This window comes from Mustela erminea, chromosome 2 (genome assembly GCF_009829155.1).
Source record: "Mustela erminea isolate mMusErm1 chromosome 2, mMusErm1.Pri, whole genome shotgun sequence".
Taxonomy (NCBI): Eukaryota; Metazoa; Chordata; class Mammalia; order Carnivora; family Mustelidae; genus Mustela; species Mustela erminea.
The window spans coordinates 57,316,234-57,338,480 of record NC_045615.1 but is presented as its reverse complement, the minus strand read 5'-3'; the positions used below and the strand labels follow the sequence as shown (position 1 = coordinate 57,338,480).

At 35.9% G+C, this 22,247-nt stretch overlaps 1 protein-coding gene across 2 annotated transcripts in view; it reads left to right on the top strand.

Annotated features, from left to right (window-relative positions):
- Positions 1-22,247, top strand: part of EIF4E (eukaryotic translation initiation factor 4E) — a 44,405-nt gene that overhangs the window by 16,059 nt on the left and 6,099 nt on the right. For both annotated transcript variants that reach the window (XM_032332967.1, XM_032332966.1), the window contains 2 exons: positions 9,695-9,801; positions 19,929-20,024. In XM_032332967.1, coding sequence (XP_032188858.1) covers positions 9,695-9,801; positions 19,929-20,024 — 203 coding nt within the window. The remainder of the gene's footprint in view (positions 1-9,694; positions 9,802-19,928; positions 20,025-22,247) is intronic.

Here is a 22,247-nt window from a genome sequence, read left to right as displayed (position 1 = left end):
ATTATTTGTGGTTAATTTTCAGTGTTTACACCAATTTTTTTTTATTCCTTACAAGGCAAGTGGTAAGACTACTTGTTCTTTTGTACTAGTTAATTAGTCATACTAATTTGCATATGGAGAGTGCTGGGGGAAATGCATTGTTTGCTAAAAAGAGACCTGGGAGCTCACTGTTTGGAGACTAAAGGGGAGAGCAATATATCTTGAGGTCTGTTTACGGATCTTACATGAAATGATTTTCTCCTTTCAGTTATTTGTATCCATTAAGAGAGGATTTTATTTATACTTGACTATATTTCTGAGATTTTTAACCATATAGGCATTTAGTATGCTGTCTTAAAAAATACTACAAACTCACTGTAATTGATAATTGGCATTTGCTTGCTTTTTTTCTTGGTGGAATTTTGTGTGTGTGTCGGGAGTAAGGTATACCATTCATGCCTTTTTTCTAGTTTATTGACAGTGCCATGCATTTGCAGGATAGTGAAGGTATTGAGTCCGAGGCTGTGGCGCAAGGCATAGTACATACTGTAGTGTTGTGCAGCCTGGAAAGCGTACCTTGATAACCTTATATAATTTATTATCCAACTCTGGGCATTTTGGGGAGTGAATGAAGATTCTACTGACACACTGAAACAATAAACCGGTAAAAACCACACATATGATATCCCTAGCTGTGAATCCTGATGGTCCTGGATTCAAATGTAGCATACAGCTAGGCCACATTAACTTCCAGCACTTAAATTTGAAGAGCAGAGAGCATTAGTAGTTTCACAGTATTGTGAAGATTGAATATATTGAGATTATGTAAATATTGAAATAATTACGTAAAAATGTGTAGCACATTGATAGTAACTGCTTGGCAAATATTACTATCAAGTAAAAACTCATAGTTTGGATGAAGTGTGAGGGTGGGTGTTACCACTTTAAAGGTCACAATGCACCATTCTTCTCTGTTCTTATTTGCTTATTCTCATTATTTTGCATCTTTAATGTATGTAGTGCTTTCAGTTTACTGCAATGTTGGGTGAGTAACTTGTAGAGATAATTACAACTCTCTTTGTCAAAATAGCATTTACATTTCTCTTAAGGCCACAAATGATCTTTTCTAACTCAACTAAAGAACAATGAAGCAAGGGGTATATATAAGGAAGTGCGACTGAAAATAGGATATTATCCATTATTCGGTACTCTGTTGAACTTGTCTTAAATTACACAACTGTGAATGGCAGAGCTGGGATTCCAACCTGGGTAGCCTGGCTACAGAGTACGGGATCTAAACCAGTGTCTCTCATACTCTGGTAGAAAGTGAGTTATTTATTTATTTATTTATAAGGACTTTACTTTTTAAGTAATCTCAGTACCCAATGTGAGACTTGAATTTACAGCCCCAAGATCAAGAGTCAAATGCTCTACCGACTGAACCATCCAGGCACCCCTTTGTTTTTAAACAATTGCTCGTGTAATGTTTTTATAAATCCTAAAAATAGGATAAAGAAAAATGCAAAAATGTAAGCCTGAGTTTGCTGTTACTAGTTTTGTCAGGTACAAAAATACTGTCAAATTGTTGTAAAGTTTTCTAAGTACTTACTTCCCATTTCTATACCTACCCTGGTTGTAGACTATAACCAGCAGAAATCTGTGGACTGCATTTTGAGTTACTGCTTTAACTCTTTTTAGTGCCAGGGGAACTGTCTTCAAATTAAATTTTAGGTGATGTCCTAAAGCTGTGTGTGTGGAGAGGGGATGGTAGAAGTTCTTAGTAATATTTGTTCAATGAAGTAAGGGAAGATACTAATTAAGTCTTCTGAGGGGAAGGCTCATTGTTATTTCTAGGAAAGATAGTTTGTAAGTGTGTTTGAGTTGAGAGTTAATGAAAAATTGTGAGTGTTTACAACCATGGAAAAGCATACTGTGGTTTTGGAATTAAAGCTCTGTAGATTTGAACATGGCTAGAAGCAAGAATCTAAACTTGTCAGATTAGAGAAATGATACTGTATCTGGGAAGTATTTAGCTTTAATTTTTTTATTAAAGATTTATTTATTTATTTGACAAAGAGAGAGAGATTGAGAGAGAACTCGCACGTGCTAGAGAGGAACACAGCGGGGGAGTGTGGGAGAGGGAGAAGCAGGCTTCTGGCAGAGTATGGAGCCCATTGTGGGGCTCCATCCCAGGGTCCTGGGATCATGACCAGAACTGAAGGCAGATGCTTAAGGACTGAGCCACTATGTTAAGCTTTATTATATTAGGATTGTCCAACAAACTTAATATTGTGTTTGATACATGTGCTAGTTTTCACAGAATGTTACTACATTCTGAGATGTAGCAACAATTAGAAGCTTCCTGAGATTCTTTGCAGCTGATTGTTAAACTTGCCCTACTCTTGCTCTACTTTTTTTCAACTTCTCTTGTTATGACAGTTACTGAACTCTGGGACCACTAAATTATAAGACTACATTTTTATTTGAATCTCATAAACTAATCTAAAACCATGCTTAATATTTTGCACTTAAACTGGTTGTCTTTTCTATTCCCATACTTGTCATCAGTGTTTAATTAGTTTGATCTGTCAGTGAATGGCTTCCATTGCTCACAAGATGAAAGGTTAACTTGACCGTTAAGGCTTTTCAGTTTCCCTTCAGCCCCACTGTTCTAGTCTGTCCTTGGTTTCATGAGCCCTCTATTTCAGCCTCATTGGTTCCTTACCATCTTCTAGTTAACCTTGTACCATCTAATAGCTTTGTGCTCTCCATTCTACCCACCTGAAATAGGTTATACAAGAGTTTTTCAAGTATAGTTTGTCTTTTAGGTTAAAAATGTATTTGATAACTTAGACCAAAATTAACACAAGAAACAGCAGGTGTTCGTGAGGATGTGGAGAAAGGGGAATCCTCTTGCACTGTTGGTGGGAATGCAAACTGGTGCAGCAACTCTGGATAACAGTATGGAGGTTCCTCAAAAAGTTAAAAATAGAAATGCCCCATGATCCAGCAATTAAACTGCTAGGTATTTACCCAGAGGATACAAAAATACTGAGTCAAAGGGATACATGCACCCAGTGTTTATAGCAGCATTATCAGCAATAGCGAAATTACGGAAAGAGCCCAAGTGTATGTCAGTTGATAAATGGATAAAGAAGATTGGCGTGCGCGCGCACACACACACACGAATATTATTCAGCCATCAAAAAGAATTAAATCTTGCCATTTGCAATGACATGGAGGGAGCTAAAGAGTATTATGCTAAACTAAGTCACTCAGATAAGGACAAATGCCATATGATTTCATTCATATGGGAAATTTAAGAAACAAAACAAATGAACACAGGGGTTAAATAAAAGAGACAGACCAAGAAACAGAATGTTAAGTATAGACAAACTGAGGGTTACTGGAGGGAAGGTGGGTGGGAGGATGGGTTAAATAGGTGATAGGGATTAAGGAGGCCACTTGTTGTGATGAGCACCAGGGGTTGTATGTTGAATCACTAAATTCTATACCTGAAACTAATATTACACTGTATGTTAGCTGGACTTTAAATAAAAACTTGGAAAGAAAAAATGCATTTGATTACTGTGAGAGTACAGTAATTGTTAAATTAGCCTTTTTTGTTTTATTTGTGTAATTTTAAATTAATGAATACTGGTAAAACATGGATATTTAAGATGTAATTCTCAATAAAATCTGCTTACAGAGGATCTTAGAGCGAAGGTAGAGGATGTGGTGGAAGTAAAGAATTGTTTTTAAATTGAATGTAAATTTAGAACTTTTATTGTCTGCTCTATATACAAAGCAAAAAATGACAAGTTATGGAACACATTTTTTAGTTCTTATACAGATCATAATCTTATTTGCTTTACTTGCTCCTTTGATGATCTTACATATTTAAAAATAAGTAACTGAATCAGTTGTTACAGATATCCAGGGAGAATTTTATGAAGTTGGTGTTAACAAACAAAACTGTACCTGTTTTTTTGGTAATCCTAAGTCTTCGTAGCTTTCTAAATTCTAAGAGGAGATAAAAATTCCAAGATAATTTATTTTCAAATTCAATTTATATTAGAAGTACTTAATAAATTAGAACAAAAAGTGAGTAATTTGGAGATTTGTTACGGTTAGAGGCTTATGCTTAACTGATGAGTGAACTGAAAGAATTTTTGTTCCAGTTATTTAAAAAATAAATTTGTTTTTTTCTAATTTTAGTATATGTGCTGCCGAAGCGAGCACTATTTGGTTTTTTCTAATTTGGCATATGTTCATCATTATAAATCATTTTTAAATCAAAGGATTTAATTCAGGATGACCTTCATTCTTCACATCATTTTTCATTGTGTATGTTGCTGTAGATTCAGAAGTTTATGTAGGAATTGGACTTTCCCCATAGAGAACTACTGTCACAGAATTAGCCTGGAAGTCTTAAATAACCTCCTACACTGATTATATTTTTTCTTTTGTTTTATCTAAGTTTTTTTAAAAAAGCATCCTGATTATTTGAATCAAAGTTGAAAGGTCTTATAACAATAAAATAATAAGTTGAAAGAAATTAACAGAAAAGCGTGTCTTTTTTTTTTAACTTCTTCACAATAATTTACAGTATAGTTGCAAGAAACTTAAAAGGTGAATGATTGATAAATTTTTGGTTTAGATTTTGGTTTAAATTTCTGCTGATTAAGAGTGAATTGATGAGACAAGTAAGATGGTCATAACAAAATATGGCCTAAATAAGAAAGTGTATGCCAAAAGATATGACTTTTCTTTTTATTTTACTGTGCCTTTTCATATGTGGTTTTTAATATTAATGTTTTCGTAAGTAAATTCCATCATGAAGTGATTTCTGAGTTTTATTAGATTTGGTTTGTGTTGTGTTAAAGAGTATTTTCATTTTGTCTTGGAAATAATCGGCTATTAAAACCATTGTTGCTTTATTTTTTTTTATTTTTTTTTAAGAATTTATTTATTTATTTGACAGAGAGAGATCACAAGTAGGCAGAGAGGCAGGCAGAGAGAGAGAGAAGGAAGCAGGCTCCCCCCTGAGCAGAGAGCCCGATGCGGGACTCGATCCCAGGACCCTGGGATCATGACCTGAGCCGAAGGCAGTGGCTTAACCCACTGAGCCACCCAGGCGCCCCCATTGTTGCTTTATTAAAAGAGTTTGAAAAATTCTTAAGTTAAAAATTTGAACATGAGGGACGCCTGGGTGGTGCAGTCAGTTGAGCATCCAACTCTTGGTTTTTGCTCAGGTCATGATTTTGGGGTCATGAGATTAAGCCCTGCTTAAGACTCTCTCCCCCTTTGCCCCTCCCTTCCACTGTGCGCACACTCTCTCTCAAATAAAATCTTAAAAAAAAAATTTGAACATGAAACTATTAAAACGCAGATGGTAACTTAAAAGGCTAAATAAAAGAAACGTCAGTCCACTGCTTAAAATCTTTAAATAAAAGGGAGATGGGTTAAGCATCAAGTCGACTGAGCCTCCAGTCTGGCTCCTTGCTCAGCAGGGAGCCTCTTTCTCCCCCTCTGCTGTCTTCCCTGCTTATATTCTCTTGCTCTGTTTCTGTCAAATAAATAAAGAAAATCTTAAAAGTTTTAAATACTGAAAGATGATTGTGTTTAATAATTTTGGGGGGGTGTTTTAGAGTATTTGTCTTAACATTTAGCGTATTTGTGTAATATTAAAAGTGGAGGCTGAAAGATTTTTACATTTTTATACAATCACACATTTATTTAAAGTTGAGTACTTATTTTTAGTTATAAGAAAAATTCAAAATTATAAATGTAAAGACTGAAACATCAGTTAAGGTAGGACTTTTAATTCGAAAGAAACTTAAATTCTAGGAACTTAATATATTTTTTCCTGAGTTATTACCTGCTTTTAGTTCCTATGTGTCCAGAAATTTTTAATACCATCTAAGTCTTTGATCATTCTCCTCATTGTGAAAAGATTCAAGTAACCAAGAAGGAAGGAAAATACTAAGTTTAGCAGGTGACATTTTGGATCTCATAAAACTTGTAATTATTCATACTGAAATTGGTTTTATGTGCTGCTGACATAAACTGTTTAAGTAAACATTGGGAAAGTATGGTTTGTACTGAGGATTTTGAACTTAGGAGTACATTTTACTCGTCTCTTATTGTAGATAAATAAGATCATTTATAGCACTTAACTTCTGAAGGAAGAATATGCTGTACAGCCAACTTTACAAATTTATATATACCCAGCTCTTCACTAGAACCATCATTACTATTTTAAACTTCATGAGACATCATTATTATTGTTCTTCTAAACTGTTCATAGTCTTTGACAAATTGATCTGTTTACATTTTCCAGTGATTTTCATTCTTTTTTACATTTTCATGTTCCTACCTGGGCTCTCTAGCCTGTCGACTTTTTTCCTTTGGTGTTTGTTCCTCTTTATTTTGGATCTGTATGTATGTGTTGAGGAAGAGGGGGTTGTTTCTGTCTGTGTGCATCTGTGTATTTATCCAGTTCTGAAGGATGTTTTTCCTAGGCACTGAATTCTAGGTTAACAATTTTTCTTTCAGTGTAGAGATGTCATTCTGTTGTCTTAGTGGCTTCCATAGTTTCTTTGGGAAGTTAGCTGTTAATCTTATTCTTAAGAAAGGGGTGTGTGTGTTTGTGTGTCTATGTCCTCTTTCCTAATTACTTATAATGTGACTTCTTTAAGTTTTCAGTAGTTTGAATTTGATATGCATAGGTATAAATTTGTGTGTATTTTACTGCTTGGAGTTCCTTGAGCTTTTTGAATCTGTGACTTGGGTTTCTGATGAGATTTGGTAAATTTTGGTCATTGTTTGTATATTGCTTCTTTCGATTCTCTCATCTTGTACTTGAACTTTTTAACCATTTTCCACAGTGTTTACCATCTATTTTTCTCTGTCTGTATTTGAGTATCTTCTGTTGACCTATGTTTAAGTTCACCAATCTCACATTCTGTAGAGTTGAATTTGTTGTTAATCATTCAGTGAACTCTTTAAGTTTTATTTATTTATTTATTTATTTATTTATTTGCGAGCTAGAGAGCTTGAGCAGGGGGAGAGCAGAGGGAGTGAGAATCTCAGGCAGATTCCTTGCTGAGTGTGGAGCCCCATGTGGGGCTCACTTTCATGACTCTGAGATTATGACCTGAGCTAAAAGGAAGAGTCGGATGCCTAACCAACCTTGCCACCCTGGTGCCCCCCCCAGGGAAGTCTTAATTTCAGACATTGTACTTGGCATTTCCATAATGTTTATTTGGTTCTCTTTAAAAATAGATTTCCATTATCTTTTCAAAACTCCACATTTTTTTTTCATCTTTTCTCCTATTTTACTAGAGTAATTTTAGTTATTATGTCTTTGTTTGCTGTTTTCAGGTCTCGATGTCTTTCTGTGGACAGATTAATCTCTTGATCATTAGTGACTTTAAAAAAATTCTTTGCAAGGGCGTGTGGGTGGAACAGTTAGTTAAGCATCTGCCTTCATATCAGATCACAATCTCTGAGCCCTGAGTGGAGCCTGCTTCTCCCTCTCCTTCTGCTGCTCCCACCTGCTTGTACTCTCTCACTCTCTCTGAATATATAAGAATATATAACATATCTTAAGACTTATTTATTTATTTATTCGAAAGAAAGCAAAGAGTAAGATACAGCACAAACAGGGAGTGGCAGGCAGGGGAGCAAGCAGAAGCAGCAGTCTCCCTGCTGAGCAAGGAGCCCAGTGCAGGGCTCAATCCCAGGATCCTGGGATCGTGACCTGAGCTAAAGGCAGACATTTAACCAACTGAGCCACCCAGATGCCCCATAAATAAATAAAATCTTTAAGAAAAATTCTTTGCATGTCTAGTAATGTTTGATTGTTGGATAGGATATTGTAAATAGCATTCATAGAGACACAGAATTATGTTCTCTTCTGAAGAATGTAGAGTTTGGTTCTTGGAGGCACTTAATTTGTAGGTAGATTACCTTGATCCTGTCAAAGATTGGTTTTAGGATTTGTTAGACAGATGTATTTCACCTGATTTCCTTTCTAGGATTTCATCTGAAAGCTGAGGATTTTCACTCAGCTTTCAGGTGTGAACCCAGTGAAAACCCAGGATTTTCACTCAGCTTTCAGGTGTGAACCCAGTCTTGCTAATGGTATTCAGCCCCTGAAGTCTTGGCTGAGCTTTCTCTGCTATACTACCCAGAGCTGTACTCTGAACATCACAGCTTAGGAACTAGCCAAGGATTTCTGAGGGACTTTTACATAGATTGTTGAGGCTTAACATCTCTCTAGCCCATTTTTCTCTACTACCCTATCTAAGCCCACTTAGTCTGTGTAACTGTTGCCTGTTTCTTGACCCATTGAGACTGCCTCTGTCTGGAAATTATTAATTTTAAGCTGGTGGGTTAAGGAATGGCATTTTGTAATTATCTATATGCAGATGTAAATTGTGATAGAAAAATCCTGGTAAAAATGATTTTAGGGCATTGACTGTATAAATTTTGGGGTCTTAATTGCTTTTAAATGTTTACATTTATTTTATTTCTTACATAATCAAGCCACTAAGTTCCTGCTGATCTCATTGGCATTACAGTTGTGAGCAAAATCAAGGCATAGCCTCTATTATAAGCGACTTCATAGGCTAGTAGAAATTAGCTCCTAGATATGTCATGTTATTAAGGAAAATGTATTTTGTAAAATGATGAATACTTAACACCTGTCTTATAGATCTTCCATCCCTGACTTGCACAATCCTGTTAATGTGAACATAGATCTTTGTTGTTTTGCTAGTTCAGTTGAAATATGATCCCTAGACTCTTTTTGTGTTGCCCTTTTTGAAAAAAATCAGCTTTTGTTTTAGCTTCTGGTGCCTTTCCGTGGTATCCAGCTGTGTTGACAGTAGTTTATAATTAGGTGAAGAGCTACATGGAGCAATCTGGAGAACACAGATTATCCCCAAGCTCCTTTTTTTCTGAGAGTTTTTAAGGATTTTTTTTTTTTTTAAGAGTTTGTTTTTTGACAGAGAAAGAGAAAGGACAATCAAGGGGTCTGGCAGGCAGAGGGAGAAGCAGGGATCCATCCCAGAACCCTGGGATCATGACATGAGCCAAAGGCAGAGACTTAAGTGACTGAGCCACCCAGGCATCCCTTTTCCCGACATTTGTAGATTGCAATATTATGTCTAACCTAGAAGGAGATTTAGGATCAAGCCAACATCAAGCTTTTTTGCCTGGGGCCTTTGAAAGTGATAGAAGTTGCTGAACTTCTAAGTTAACATATAATAAATAGTGTGACAAGAAGGAAGAGCCTGTGCAGTATTGGCTTCATCAATTTATAAGCTTTCTTTTGTCATATTATACTCTCCAAACTTTAGGTACACTTCCCCCACCCTCCAAACCCTACATAGTACTTTAGTGGTATGTTAGGAAAGACAGCTGATTCCTTAACTTTGTTGCATGGTGTCTAACAATCTTTCTGATACCAAAATGTGTGTCAGATAACTGTATATAGTATTGTTACTGTGTTTTTATTGAGAAGCCTTTTGCTCTTAGTGAAGAGATGCTAGAATGGAGAATCTGGTGGTTTTCTCAGCGTTTGTTTTTGGCCTATTTTATGAAATTCTTTTATAATTCTTAAAGAATATTGGCAGTATTTGTTTAGAGTATTGCTATCATAGTTATGTTAAGAAATTTAAAATAATATTTTATTATTTTCCATTAGGAAACCACCCCTACTCCTAATCCCCCGCCTACAGAAGAAGAGAAAACAGAATCTAATCAGGAGGTTGCTAACCCAGAACACTATATTAAACATCCTTTACAGAACAGGTAAGCCTTCTGACACATGTTCTTTTGACTGAGGCAATGAGGAGAATGGTAAAATAGGACAGGTTTGGGGAACAATTAGGTGAGACTAGTTTTAGTTATATTAGGCTGAGGATTCCATTTTCACTTGGATAACCTGTTTTTAGCAAGCAGTTTTATGTGCGAGTCTTGAGCGCAGAAAAGAGAACTGGTTGAGACATTGGGTGTAAAGTCTTATCAGTAATTGGTGGTAAGTGAAACTATAGCAAATGAATTCTCTTTGAAGTGAACTTGACTCAAGACAGAGAGGTTTGGATACCAGCTTATAACGGATTTTTTGGAGGAATAATGCCTGTGAAAGGTTTAGACATAAACTGTGTAAACTAGGACAGAGTGGCAGTCAGGGAAACAAAGAAAATGGTTTGTTTCAAGGATAGGTGGTCAATAGCATATGTTACACAAAAAGGTCAAATATCCATTGGATTAAACAATTTGAAAAAAGCTCAAAATGGCCATTGGATTGAATGATAAAGTCCTTGCTAATGTAGAAGAAAGTTTAGTAGAATGTAGATGATGGAAAAAGCTTGGAGTAGTTGGTATAGTGAATACAAATGTATTATAGAGCAAGAATAAGCAACTTGAAGTCGGCCTGTGAAGGAGAAAAGGCTGGGGGATGTGGAGTCTAGAGGTTGGTTGGTTTCTTTTTAAGACAAATTAGGAGAGGTTAGGATGAATTAAGTTTCAGGACACCTAGATGGCTCACTTGGTAGAGCATGCAGTTCTTGATCTCAGGGGTTGTGAGTTCAAGCTCCATGTTGAGTGTGGAGCCTCCTTTAAAAAAAGAAGGATGAGTTAAGTTTCATAGTCAAGTAGTAGCTCATTATATATTTTTCCAGTTCTACCCCACCCCTTCCCAGTATGTTTGTGTGTTTATGGTTTATGTAATGAAAAGTAACATGAATGCTCTAAGAGCTGATGGTAGAAAGAAAAGGGCAAGGCAGAAATATTTTAAGAATTTGGAGGGAAGTAAATTAGAATTTATTTGAGGATATATAAATATTTCAATTCCATTCATTCCCTTACCCCAAGACTTTTTAACCCTGTCTACTCTAAAAATCCCATAATCCTATATATGTTTCACAGGCATCCCTTGTTTTATTGCATTTTGCAGAAACTTTTTTTTTTTTTAAGATTTTATTTATTTATTTGACAGAGAGAGAGAGAGAGAGAGATCACAAGTAGGCAAAGAGGCAGGCAGAGAGAGAGGGGGAAGCAGGCTCCCTGCTGAGCAGAGATGCAGGCCTTGATCCTAGGATCCTGGGATCATGACCTGAGCCGAAGGCAGAGGCTTAACCCACTGAGCCACCCAGGCGCCCAAAACTTCATTTTTTACAAATTGAAGTTTTGTGGTGACCCTACTTTGAGCAAGTTGGTGCCATTTTTCCAGTAGCATTTGTTCATTTTGTGTCTCTCTGTCACATTTGGGCAAGTCTTAGAATCTGTCTCAAACTTTTTCATGGTGTTTGTTATGGTCATCTGAAATCAATGATCTTTGATGTAATTACTATAATCATTTTGGGGCATCATGAACTGTGCCCATATGAGATGACATACTTAATAAATATTGTGTGTTCTAATTGCTTTACTCATTAGTTGTTCCCCATCTCTTTGCCTCTCCTTGGGTCTCCCTTTTCCCTGAGAGAGAACAATATTGAAATTAGGCCAAGTAATAACCCTATAGTAGCCTGTAAATACTCAAGTGAAAGGAAGAGTCCTACACATCTCACTTTAAATCAAAAGCTAGAAGCGATTAATCTTAGCGAGGAAGCGTGTTGAAAACTGAGATGGGCCAAAAACTAAGTCTCTTGCACTAAACAGCCAACTTAGGAATGCATAGGAAAAGTTCTTGAAGGATATTAAAAGTGCTACTCCAGTGAGCACATGAATAAGAAAATGAAACACCCCTAGTGCTGATAGGGAGAAAGTTTAAGTGGTCTGGATAGAAGATCAGACCATCCACAATATTCCCTTAAGCCAAACCTAATCCCGAGCAAGGTCCTAATGCTCTTCAATTCTGTGAAGGCTGAGAGAGTGGAGGAATCTGCAGAATAAAAGTTTAAAGCTAACACAGGTTTGGTCCCTGAGGCTTAAGAAAAGAAGCTGTTTTTCTAACATAAAAATGCAAGGGCTGATGTAGACGCTGCTCCAGGTTATCCAGACGATCTAGCTAAGATTGTTACGAAGCTGGCTACACTAAATAACAGGTTTTCAGTGTAAATGACAAAGCGTTCTAGTGGAAGATGTCATGTGGATGGACTTTCATAGCTAGAAAGGAGAAGTCAGTACCTAGCTTCCAAGGACAGGCTGACTCCTGTTAGGGTCTAATATAGCCAGTGACTTTAGGTTGAAGCCAGTGCTTATTTACCGTCCTGTAAATACCAGAGTCCTAAAGAATTATACCAGATCTACTCTTAACAGTGCTTTGTAAATGAATCAGTAAAGTCTGAATGACAGCACTTGTGTTTTACAAAGCAGTTTGCTGAATATTTTAAGCCCACTGTTCAAACCTGCTCAGAGCAGAAAAATTCCTTTCAAAATACTAATGCTCCTAAAACAATGTACTTGGTCACCCAAGAGTTCTGATATACAAGATGCATGTTGTTTTCATGCCTGCTAATATATCTCTTTGGCAGTGTATACAACATCTGAATAAAGGAGTAATTCTGAATTTGAAGTCTTACTGTTTAAGAAATGCATTTTGTAAAACTGTAGCTGCCATATAGATAGGGGTTTGTCTGATTGATCTGGATAAAGTACACTGAAAACCTTCTGGAAAGGATTCAACCATTCTAAAATGCTGGTAAGAACATTCATGATTCCATATGTAGAGGTCAGAATGTCAACATGAATGACGTTTGGAAGAAGTTGATTCCAGTCTTCCTGGTTGATTTTGAGGGATTTAAGACTTTGGTGGAGGAAGTAACTGCAGATGTAGTAAAAATAGCAAAGAAGTAGAATTAGAAGTGGAGCCTGAAGATTAGGACTGCAGTGCTACAACTCATCATAATACTTGAATAGATGAGGAGTTGCTTGTTATAGATGAGCAAAGATGTTTTCTTGAGATGGAACCTACTCCTGGTGAAGATCCTGTGAAGATTGTTGAAATAACAACAAAGGATTTAGAATATTACATAAACTTAATTGATAAAGCAGCAGCAGAGTTTAAGAGGGCTGACTCCAATTCAAAAGAAGCTCTGCAGATAAAAGTATCCAAACAACATTGCGTGTTGCAGATAAATCGTTTGTGAAAGGAAGAGTCAATTAATGTGGGAGACTTCATTGTTTGTCTTACCACAGCTTCCCCCATCTTTCAGTAACCACCCCCTTATCAGTCAGCAGCCAGCATCATCAAAATAGGACCTTCCATTAGCAAAAGGATTTTGACTCACTAAAAGCTTGGATGATGTTTTTTAGCAATAAAGTATTTCTTTTAAGATTTTATTTTTTTATTTGAGAGAGAGAGAGAGAGAAAGTACGAAAAGTGGAGGGTCAGAGGGAGAAGCAGATTCCCTGCTGAGTAGGGAGCCTGATGTGGGACTCGATCCCCGGACTCCAGGATCATGACCTGAGCCAAAGGCAGTTGCCTAACCAACTGAGCCACCCAGGTGCCTCTACACTAAAGTATTTTTAAATTAAGGTATATTCATTAGGTTTTTTAGATAATGATATTGCACCCTTACTAGAATACAGTAATAGTGTAAACATAACTTTTATGTGCATCTGGAATCCAAAAAACTTCAGTAGTCTGCCTTCCTTTATTCTAATACTTACTTTAGTGTGGTGGTTTAGAACCGCATCTGCAGTATCTCTGATATATACCTATAGTTTCACTTACCCATACAATGCATTTTCTCTTTATGGCCTGAATTTTTTTTTCATCATTTCTTCATTATCATGGTAGACTTATTGAAATAAAGTCCAAACATGTTTTAGGTAGTTTTTTCATAAGATACCTGTTTCAGCATATCCTGTAGTGAGGAAGAAACTCATTGTTTGTAAGTGGGGATTGTCAGCAAATGAGTGAGCCATAAAAAGTCAAATAGTCCATAAAGGGTAAAAATCCTTCCTCAGGGGAAAGCATTGTACCAAAGTTGAACAATTGATGAGTGGCAATTTCATATAATTCAACATAAAAGTTGCACCAAAACCCTTAAGGAAGGTATTTAAAAAAATTTTTTTGAATATCTATTCATTTTAGAGAGAGAGGCAGATGGTGAATGCATGTACAAGCAGGGGAAGGGGCAGAGGGAGAGAATCTCAAGCAGACTCCCCACTAAAAGTTGGAAGCTCAATCGACTGAGCCACTGAGGCACTCCTGTTTTGGTTTTTTTTGTGTGCTTTCTTTTCATATTTTTAGTATTGTCTTACAAAAAGCTAACTTTGTATGCCTTTTGTCTTTGAAGTTAGTTTTTGGTATTGCTGTTGCTGGGAGAGGTAATCAAAGCATATATCCCTCACAGCTTGAATAAAATTCAAGAAGAGCTTGAAAAATGTCATTAGTAGATAAACTGATTAACCCTAAATGAAGTCTCTGAGGATTTCAATTTTTCTATGAATTCTACTTCAGTAATAATATCATTGTGTAAAATACTATCATTTGGAAAAATATTCCAAGATGTTTTATGTTCAGATCTTGGTAGTTTCCTCATTATTTACTTTTTTGTAAACATTGCATAATTATGCATTATTAAAAATGTATAATAATTATAAGAGTAAATTATCAGGGTACGAGTATGTTAAGTAAAAGTTCTCTGTTTTCCTTAGATACTCTCTTTTCCATTTTACTTTTCTTCACTCCCTGGAGTAGTCAGTGTTAATTTTGTTTTGTAGTCTTCCAAAGCTTTTCAGTGTGCAGGTCTGTTTTTTTCTTTATACAGGTGACAAAACTGTTAACATTTTTGTTTGTGCAGATTTTGCCCTGTTATTTTAAACTTTGTGATAAATAGTCACGTATTTTGTCAGCTTAATATTAATGGGTATTTAGACTTTTTCTGTTTCCTCTTTACACTGTTGTAGTATATGCATTCCTGTATGTTTTTTGTGTACTTGTGGGAATATATTTATTAGCTAAAATTTCAGATTTTTAAAAAAAGATTTTATTTACTTGAGAGAGCGGTGGGGAAGAGCAGAGGGAGAGGGAGAAGTAGGTTCCCAGCTGAGGAGGGAGCTTGATTTGAGGATCCTTAGATCAGGACCCAAGCTAAAGGCAGATGCCTAACTGACTGAGCCACCCAGGAGGCCCAAGATTTCAGATTTCTTAGGTGAAAGACTGACTATGCTTTAACAGCCTAAATAGATAATTGCCGAATTATCCTCCTTTATCAGCTTAGGCTCTTAGCAATCTGAGTTCTTGGTTTCTACATCTTTGCAATTGGTCCTAGTCTGATTTATAAAAAAACAATGTATTCTGATTTTAAATTTGCATTTTAAAAAAGATTTTATTTATTTCTTTGTCTGAGAGAGAGCACATAAGGAGCGGGGGAGAGAGAAGCAGGCTGGGGAGCTCAATACCAGGACTGGGATCATGACCTGAGCCAAAGGCAGATGGTTAACCGACCGAGCCAGCCAGGTGTCCCTAAATTTGCATTTCTTTTTGACATTGCACAGCTTTGTCATATATATGGAACATTTTTGTTTTTATCTGTGGACAGTCTGCTCTTTTGTCTAGGTATGGGAAACGGGTATTCTTTAAAGTTTTATTTCCAGGGTGCCTGGGTGGCTTTGTTAAGTGTCCCTCTTTTGAGTTTGACTCAGATGGTGATTTCAGGGTTTTGAGATCAAGCCCTGGTATTGGGCTCTGCACTCAGCAGGGAGTCTGCTTGAGATCCCCCTCCCTGCCCCTCCAGCAATCTTTCCAAAATAAATTAATCTTTAAAAATAAAAAAGTTTATTTCCAGGCATTGTAAGTAGGGCTGCTGACTTACCCATGTAGGACATTAAGGTGAAAATGATTTATCCAAATAATTTGTCTTTTAACATTGTTTGTGGAATTATATTTTTTTAAAACAGTTTTTTTCTTTTCTTTATTTTTAACAGGTTTTGGTTTTTATGTAGTCCAGTAGCACCTTTCCTCCATGGCTTCTGGGTTTCATGTCCATCTTAGGAATAACTTTATCCACATAATTATTCTGTTTAATAGCTGCATGGTTCTATTTTATTGGTGTATATTTTATTTAAGTCAGCAGTTCTTAAATTTTTGGTCTCAAGACCTTTTTGTTGAGGACCCCACAGAGCTTTGGTTATGTAGATTTTTATCTATTTCCCTTTAGTATATTAGAAAATAAACCTGAGAAAATCTAAAATTATATATTCATTTAGAAAATCCATTGCACGTTAACAAATATTTTTTATGAAAAAATACTGAAAAATATAGTGGGAAGAATAGCATTTTTATAAATCTCTTTAAGTGCCTGTCTTAACAGAAGTTTGTATAGCTGCATTCAGTCTGTGAAGGAGATAAGTTGTTTCATAGGAAGTATAAGAGTATATGTCCTCATACAAGTACATGGTTGGAAAAGGAGGATTTTTAATAGCCTTGTAAGTTAATTATAGATACTATCCTTTGATAATACTTTTTTTATAGGTCAGCTGCAATGTACAATCTGAAAACCTATCCAAGAATCTTTCCTTCTTTGTTTCATTAATATCTATTGGCCTGTCTTGCATTTGGCATGGACCTTTTACCCATGCATGATTTTGAAACACCAGGGGTCCTTTGGAAAACATTGCTTCAGTGAGTTATGCAGATCTTCTAGATACTGATAGTTCTTATTATGCAGTATGGAAACAGTAACGTTCATTAATATCACTACTAAACTCATCAGAAATGTGTTTTAGTTGTGGTAAGTTTGTCACAGTGGCACATGCAGTCTTTCCAGACTTCTGATTTTCTCATGGAAGCTCACTCTCTTCATTTTCAAGAAATAACTGTGTTTTTCTATCAGTCATGGTTAAAATGGAGTTCTATGAAAAAAGTGGCTAGTTTACAATTCAGTTCCTTAAGCATTGATTGTACTTTGGTATATGGAAATGTTTTGTTGTTGATTTTGATTTTTTGCAGAATATGAAAAAGATGTAGCTAGATTAAAATTCAATGAAACCAATTACTGTGTTTCATCATTGGCGTTCTTAATTGCAACTGACGTTGTTACTCTCAGAGGTGGTGAAAGTAAAGGGTGTAGTGACTGCTAGTAGGATTTGATACCATTGTATGGAACTTGCTAAGATACCAGCCGATTTAGTCCACCATTGCTTTTGTACCATTAGTACAGATGTCAACACAGGGAAAAATAAAATAATGTCTTAGCATTGTTATGAAAATAGTTCTTACGGATCAGAGTTCCCTGAAAGGGTCCTGAAGTCCCCTAAGCATTTGCAAACCACATTTTGATAACTGGATTTAAATGATCCCTTGTTGAAAGTGCTTAAGATGTTTCCAGATTTTCCAACATGAAGAACATTCTCGTACAAACATTTTTACCTAATCATCTAATTATTTTGTTAGGATAAATTTTTATATGTCCAATCGCTGGATGCAGTAAAAAAAAAAAAAGAATTTTATTAATCATTTTTAATTGAGGTATAATTCACATATAACATTAGTTTCAGGTGTAAAACATGACTCAGTATTTGTGTTGTTTTTTTTTTTTTTTTGTATTAGCATATAATGTATTATTTGCTTCAGGGGTACAGGTCTGTGAATCATCAGTCTTAGACAATTCACAGCACTCACCATAGCACCTACCCTCCCCAGTGTCCATCATAACTGTATTGTGAAATGATCACTGTAGAAAGTTTACATAATATCTGTCACCATACTTAAAAAAAGGTTTTTTTCCTTGTAATGAGAACTTTTGAGATTTACTCTCTTATCTACTTTTCATATACATAATACATTGTCATTAACCATAGTCTCCATGTTGTATATCATTAATGACTTATGTATTTTATAACTGGAACTTTGTACCTTTTGACCCTCTTCACTTCTTTTTACCCAACCCCTACCTCTGGCAGCCACCACTCTTTCTGTGTTTATGACCTTGGTTTTTTTAGTTTTTTGTTTTAAGATTTCCCCATATAAATGAGAAACATAACAGTATTTGTCTTTCTTTGTCTGACTTACTTAACATGTGCCCTCCATGTTCATCCAATGTCTCAAATGACAGATTTCTTCTTTTTTTGTGGGCAAATAATACTCTATTGTGTACATACAACATTTTCTTCACCCATTTATTCATTGATGGGTACTGAGGTGATTTCCACATGTAAATAATGCTGCATAAACATGAGGGTGGTGCATACATCTTTTTGAGTTAGTGTTTTCATTTTCTTCAGTAAATACCCAGAAGTGGAATTGCTAGATGATATGGTTGTTCTATTTTGAATATTTTCAGAAAAGATTAAATTAATTTTGGAAAACCAGAGTATACAGTACTTGACCTTATTACATGTGTCCTTAATAATTTCTACGCCTTTGCTTTTTTTCTTTTTTGTCCTTAGCGGCTTGGCAAATTCACATTGTCAAACGGATGTTGAAATGCATCTCATTTTTATGTCAGATAATCCAAGCGTTAATTATGGAGTTGTGAAGTATATATAATGTGCTTGGAAACCTGTCTTCAGACAACCTTATTCTCAGTGAGAAAATGAAATTTCCCTCTTGAGTTACCTTTGGTATTGTAATTCAGATAATTGTACTAAAGATGTTATCTTGGGCTATTTAAGTGTAACTTTGATGTGACATGAGTTTGTATTCTAGGTATTAGAATAAAACTTTTTTTAACAGTTATATACAGATATATAGAAACTAGTATACATTATTTCACAGCATGTGACAGCATTACTCAGTGAATCCTTTTATTTTGTTATTTTCTCATTTGTGTGCTTGTGTAAAGAGAGAATTGCATTTCATAGTTCCCCCCCCTTTTTTAGGAGTCTCTTATTTTCCACTCTTGGCTAATACCTTTGCATTTCTCTGAAAATTCAGCTTTCTTGCTCTCTGCTTTCTTTTCTGCACTTTTCAGTGCTTCTACTGTTTTTCTTAAGTAACTGCTTCTTTATTTCTGTCAGAGCAGTTGGCACTCTGTAATTGTCTATTAACACTTCTGTGAATTACTCTAATGGATGAACCCAATGGGTCTCTAAAGTATGGCAGAGAATCTGTTAGGAAGTAGGTACAAAATACATACTTGTTTTTTTTTTTTCCTTTAAAGATCTTTTTTAGGGGCGCCTGGGTGGCTCTGTCATTCTACATCTGCCTTCCGCTCTGGTCATGGTCCCAGGGTCCTGGGAGGCCTGCTTCTCCCTCAGCCTCTCCCTCTGCTTGTGTTCCCTCTCTCCCTGTGTCTCTCTCTGCAATAGACACACAGGGAGAGGGAACACAAGCAGGGGGAGAGAGTGAGGGAGAAGCAGACCTCCCGCCGAGCAGGGAGCCCTATGCAGGGCCTGATCCCAGGACCCTGGGACCATGACCAGAGCCGAAGGCAGATGTGGAACAACTGAGCCACCCAGGGGCCCAGAATACATACTTTCTAAATGAAAGAGCGAAAACTACTCATTATTTGCTACTATATTATCTACCATTTAAAATTATTTTTAAATTAATATAAATTTTTAATTGTGGTAAAATACACCATAACAGAATTTACCATCTTAGCCATTTTTTAAGTGTATGGTTCAGTAGCATTGAGTACATCCATGCTGTAGTGCATCCAGTCTCCAGAACTCTTTTTCATCTTGCAAAACTAAAACTCTGTATCCATTAAACAGTTGTCCATTCCCTTTCCTTCTAGCCCCTGCCATTTTACCTTCTGTCTCTGAATTTGATTACTTTAAATACTTCATACAAGTAGATTCATACTGTTTGTCTTTCGTGATTGGCTTATTTCACTTGTAATGTCCTTAAGGTTCATCCTCAGACTTTGTTTTTAAGTCTGACACATATTCCACTGTATATTTAAACCAGATTTTGTTTATCTACTCATCTGTTAGTGGACAATTGGGCTGCTTCCTTCCTTTGGCTGTTGTGAAGAATGCGGCTAGGAATGTGAATGTAAAAACTACCATGTTTGACACTGACTTTTTACTTTTAGATGGGCACTCTGGTTTTTTAAAAACGATAAAAGCAAAACTTGGCAAGCAAACCTTCGGCTGATCTCTAAGTTTGATACTGTTGAAGACTTTTGGGCGTAAGTAACCATTTTAGGATGTTTGTTTTATTAAATGTGTAATTTTTCATTTTAAGTCACATTTCCAAAATGGAGGATAGAGTAAACAATAGATGTTCATCTGTAGACCTACCTTTTTGTTTGTCCATCTCCTCAGAACTGTTTGAATTGGAAAGTTTAGTCTTGTCAGCCTTTAGCCCTGTGTATATTCTATATTCTTGTCCTAAGAGATCCTTCCCTTGAGAGTCCTTTGTTGCTTCTAGAACTTTTGACAATATGTTGGAACCTGTCCCCTTTCTTGGTTGCCTAGATACATTTGCCCCATACTCAGGAGCTTTGTTAGGTTCCATTTTTGCAAATTTTTTTTGGTGTAACACCTAGGATTTTCTGTGATACAGATTCTGAGATTTTTCAAAGGCTGAAAGGTTTGTCCAAGCAAAATTTAGGTAAAGTAAAATTTAAAATTTGTAAAGTCTTTTGAAGAAGTTTTGTTCTATTGATTCTCGAAAAACAAATTAATTTAGGATGTAATTTATTTGAAAAATGATTTTCATTTCAAAGATAAAACTTTTAAAACATTTTTAAGAGGTGTAAACTTATCTAAAAATTCTAATTTGTACATCTAGTATTTTTTTGGATCCTATATATGTTGAATCAGTGATATAACTCTTATGTATTAACATAACCCCTGAGTATATTTTGCCCACAAAAAAGAACAGATTGTCAGAATATTCATATATGTATACTTCTTCCAGGGCAGAAACCGTATTCTTCTGTATCTTTGCAGTGCTTTGCCCATAATAGGCATTAAATGTGCATTTGAATCACTGGGGGGAAAAGCATAGAAAAATTTGAGATAACTCTTAAATTTTGAGCTCTGTACTTTGAGTGGTCACTTTATATTGAAATCATTATCTTTTTTTGAAGTAATGCAACTGTATTTAAATCCCCAGTAATTCATAGGTTTAGTTGTCTAATTAAACTAGGGTTACTGTGTTTTGCCCTTCCATCAAAACATCGAGTGATTTTCTTCTTTGATTGTATTTATTTGAGTCCTCTAAAAAGTCTTCAGTCTCCTATGGAAGAGGAAGAACAAGAGTCTTGGGAACCATTTCCCCCTCTGAACCAGATCTGCATTTATCTGGTTTGTTAGGCTTTTCACGGGTTTACATAATTGGGTTTCTAAGTGAGCCTGTAATTACAGCATGGCCCCATACATTAGTTTTGTGTAAGCAATGTCATTGCATAGTAGACTTTCACACTTAGACATATGAAGGAATTCTTTAGCTTTCTGTAAATAACTAAGCACTTAATTTCTCACTTTTTTTTCCTGGCAGATATAGTGTTAAACAACTGTTGAGCCCTTTGGGACTTATCCAGTCTCATCTGTAGTGCTCTGATTCTGTTTAAATGTGTCACTACGAATACTCATTACTATAAACTTAATAGACTTTAGAGCACAGTGAAGGAGAAAGGAGAAGGCATAAAGAAGCATTGGGCATTTCTACCTTGAGTGCCATTGAAGAAGGCATTTCCACCCTCTCCAATAATTTCGTAAAGTGGTGGTGCTAATTCTATAGTTACTGTTACTATCCAGGCCTCTTCTCTTTTGCCTAGTGGAAGCTGCCAATGATAATGTAGTTTGGAAGAGTGACCGATGAGTAACTGTGCATATCTTATTCAGCCTTGGGCTGCCTTCCCCCAAATTGGATTTGTATGTAATCCTGTGGAATGTGATCCAAACGATGCCAGAATCTTTCTTAAAATTCTGCTTGAAATATTTCTGGATTAAAATAGCATCAAGAGAATCTGACTAAGGATAATAGCATTGTCCATGGTCTGCAAATGTAGCAGAGATCATGTTTCTGCATCTAATGTTGGAGACAGGCAAAACATCCTTAAATCTGTTGCCAATTTTATTATAATTTTAGGAGGTCAAATGATTTAGCCTTCTACCTTCAGGCTAGTGAATATTTAAGTCATTGCAAGTGTTACTCTGTTATATTGATACTTGGGGAAAAGTTTAGAAATATAGATTCCAGGGTTCCACCCTATATATAAAGGGATTAAAATCACAGGAGTAGGGCCTGGGGTGGTTTTTGTTTGTTTGCTTCCTTGTTTTTTTCCAAAACTTTCCAAATAATTGCTATGCCGACTGACTAGTAATGACTTCAGTATTTGAGAACCATTGGTCTTTTCTTGGACAACTTCAAGGATAATAATGTTGTCTTCTTTCAGTCATGC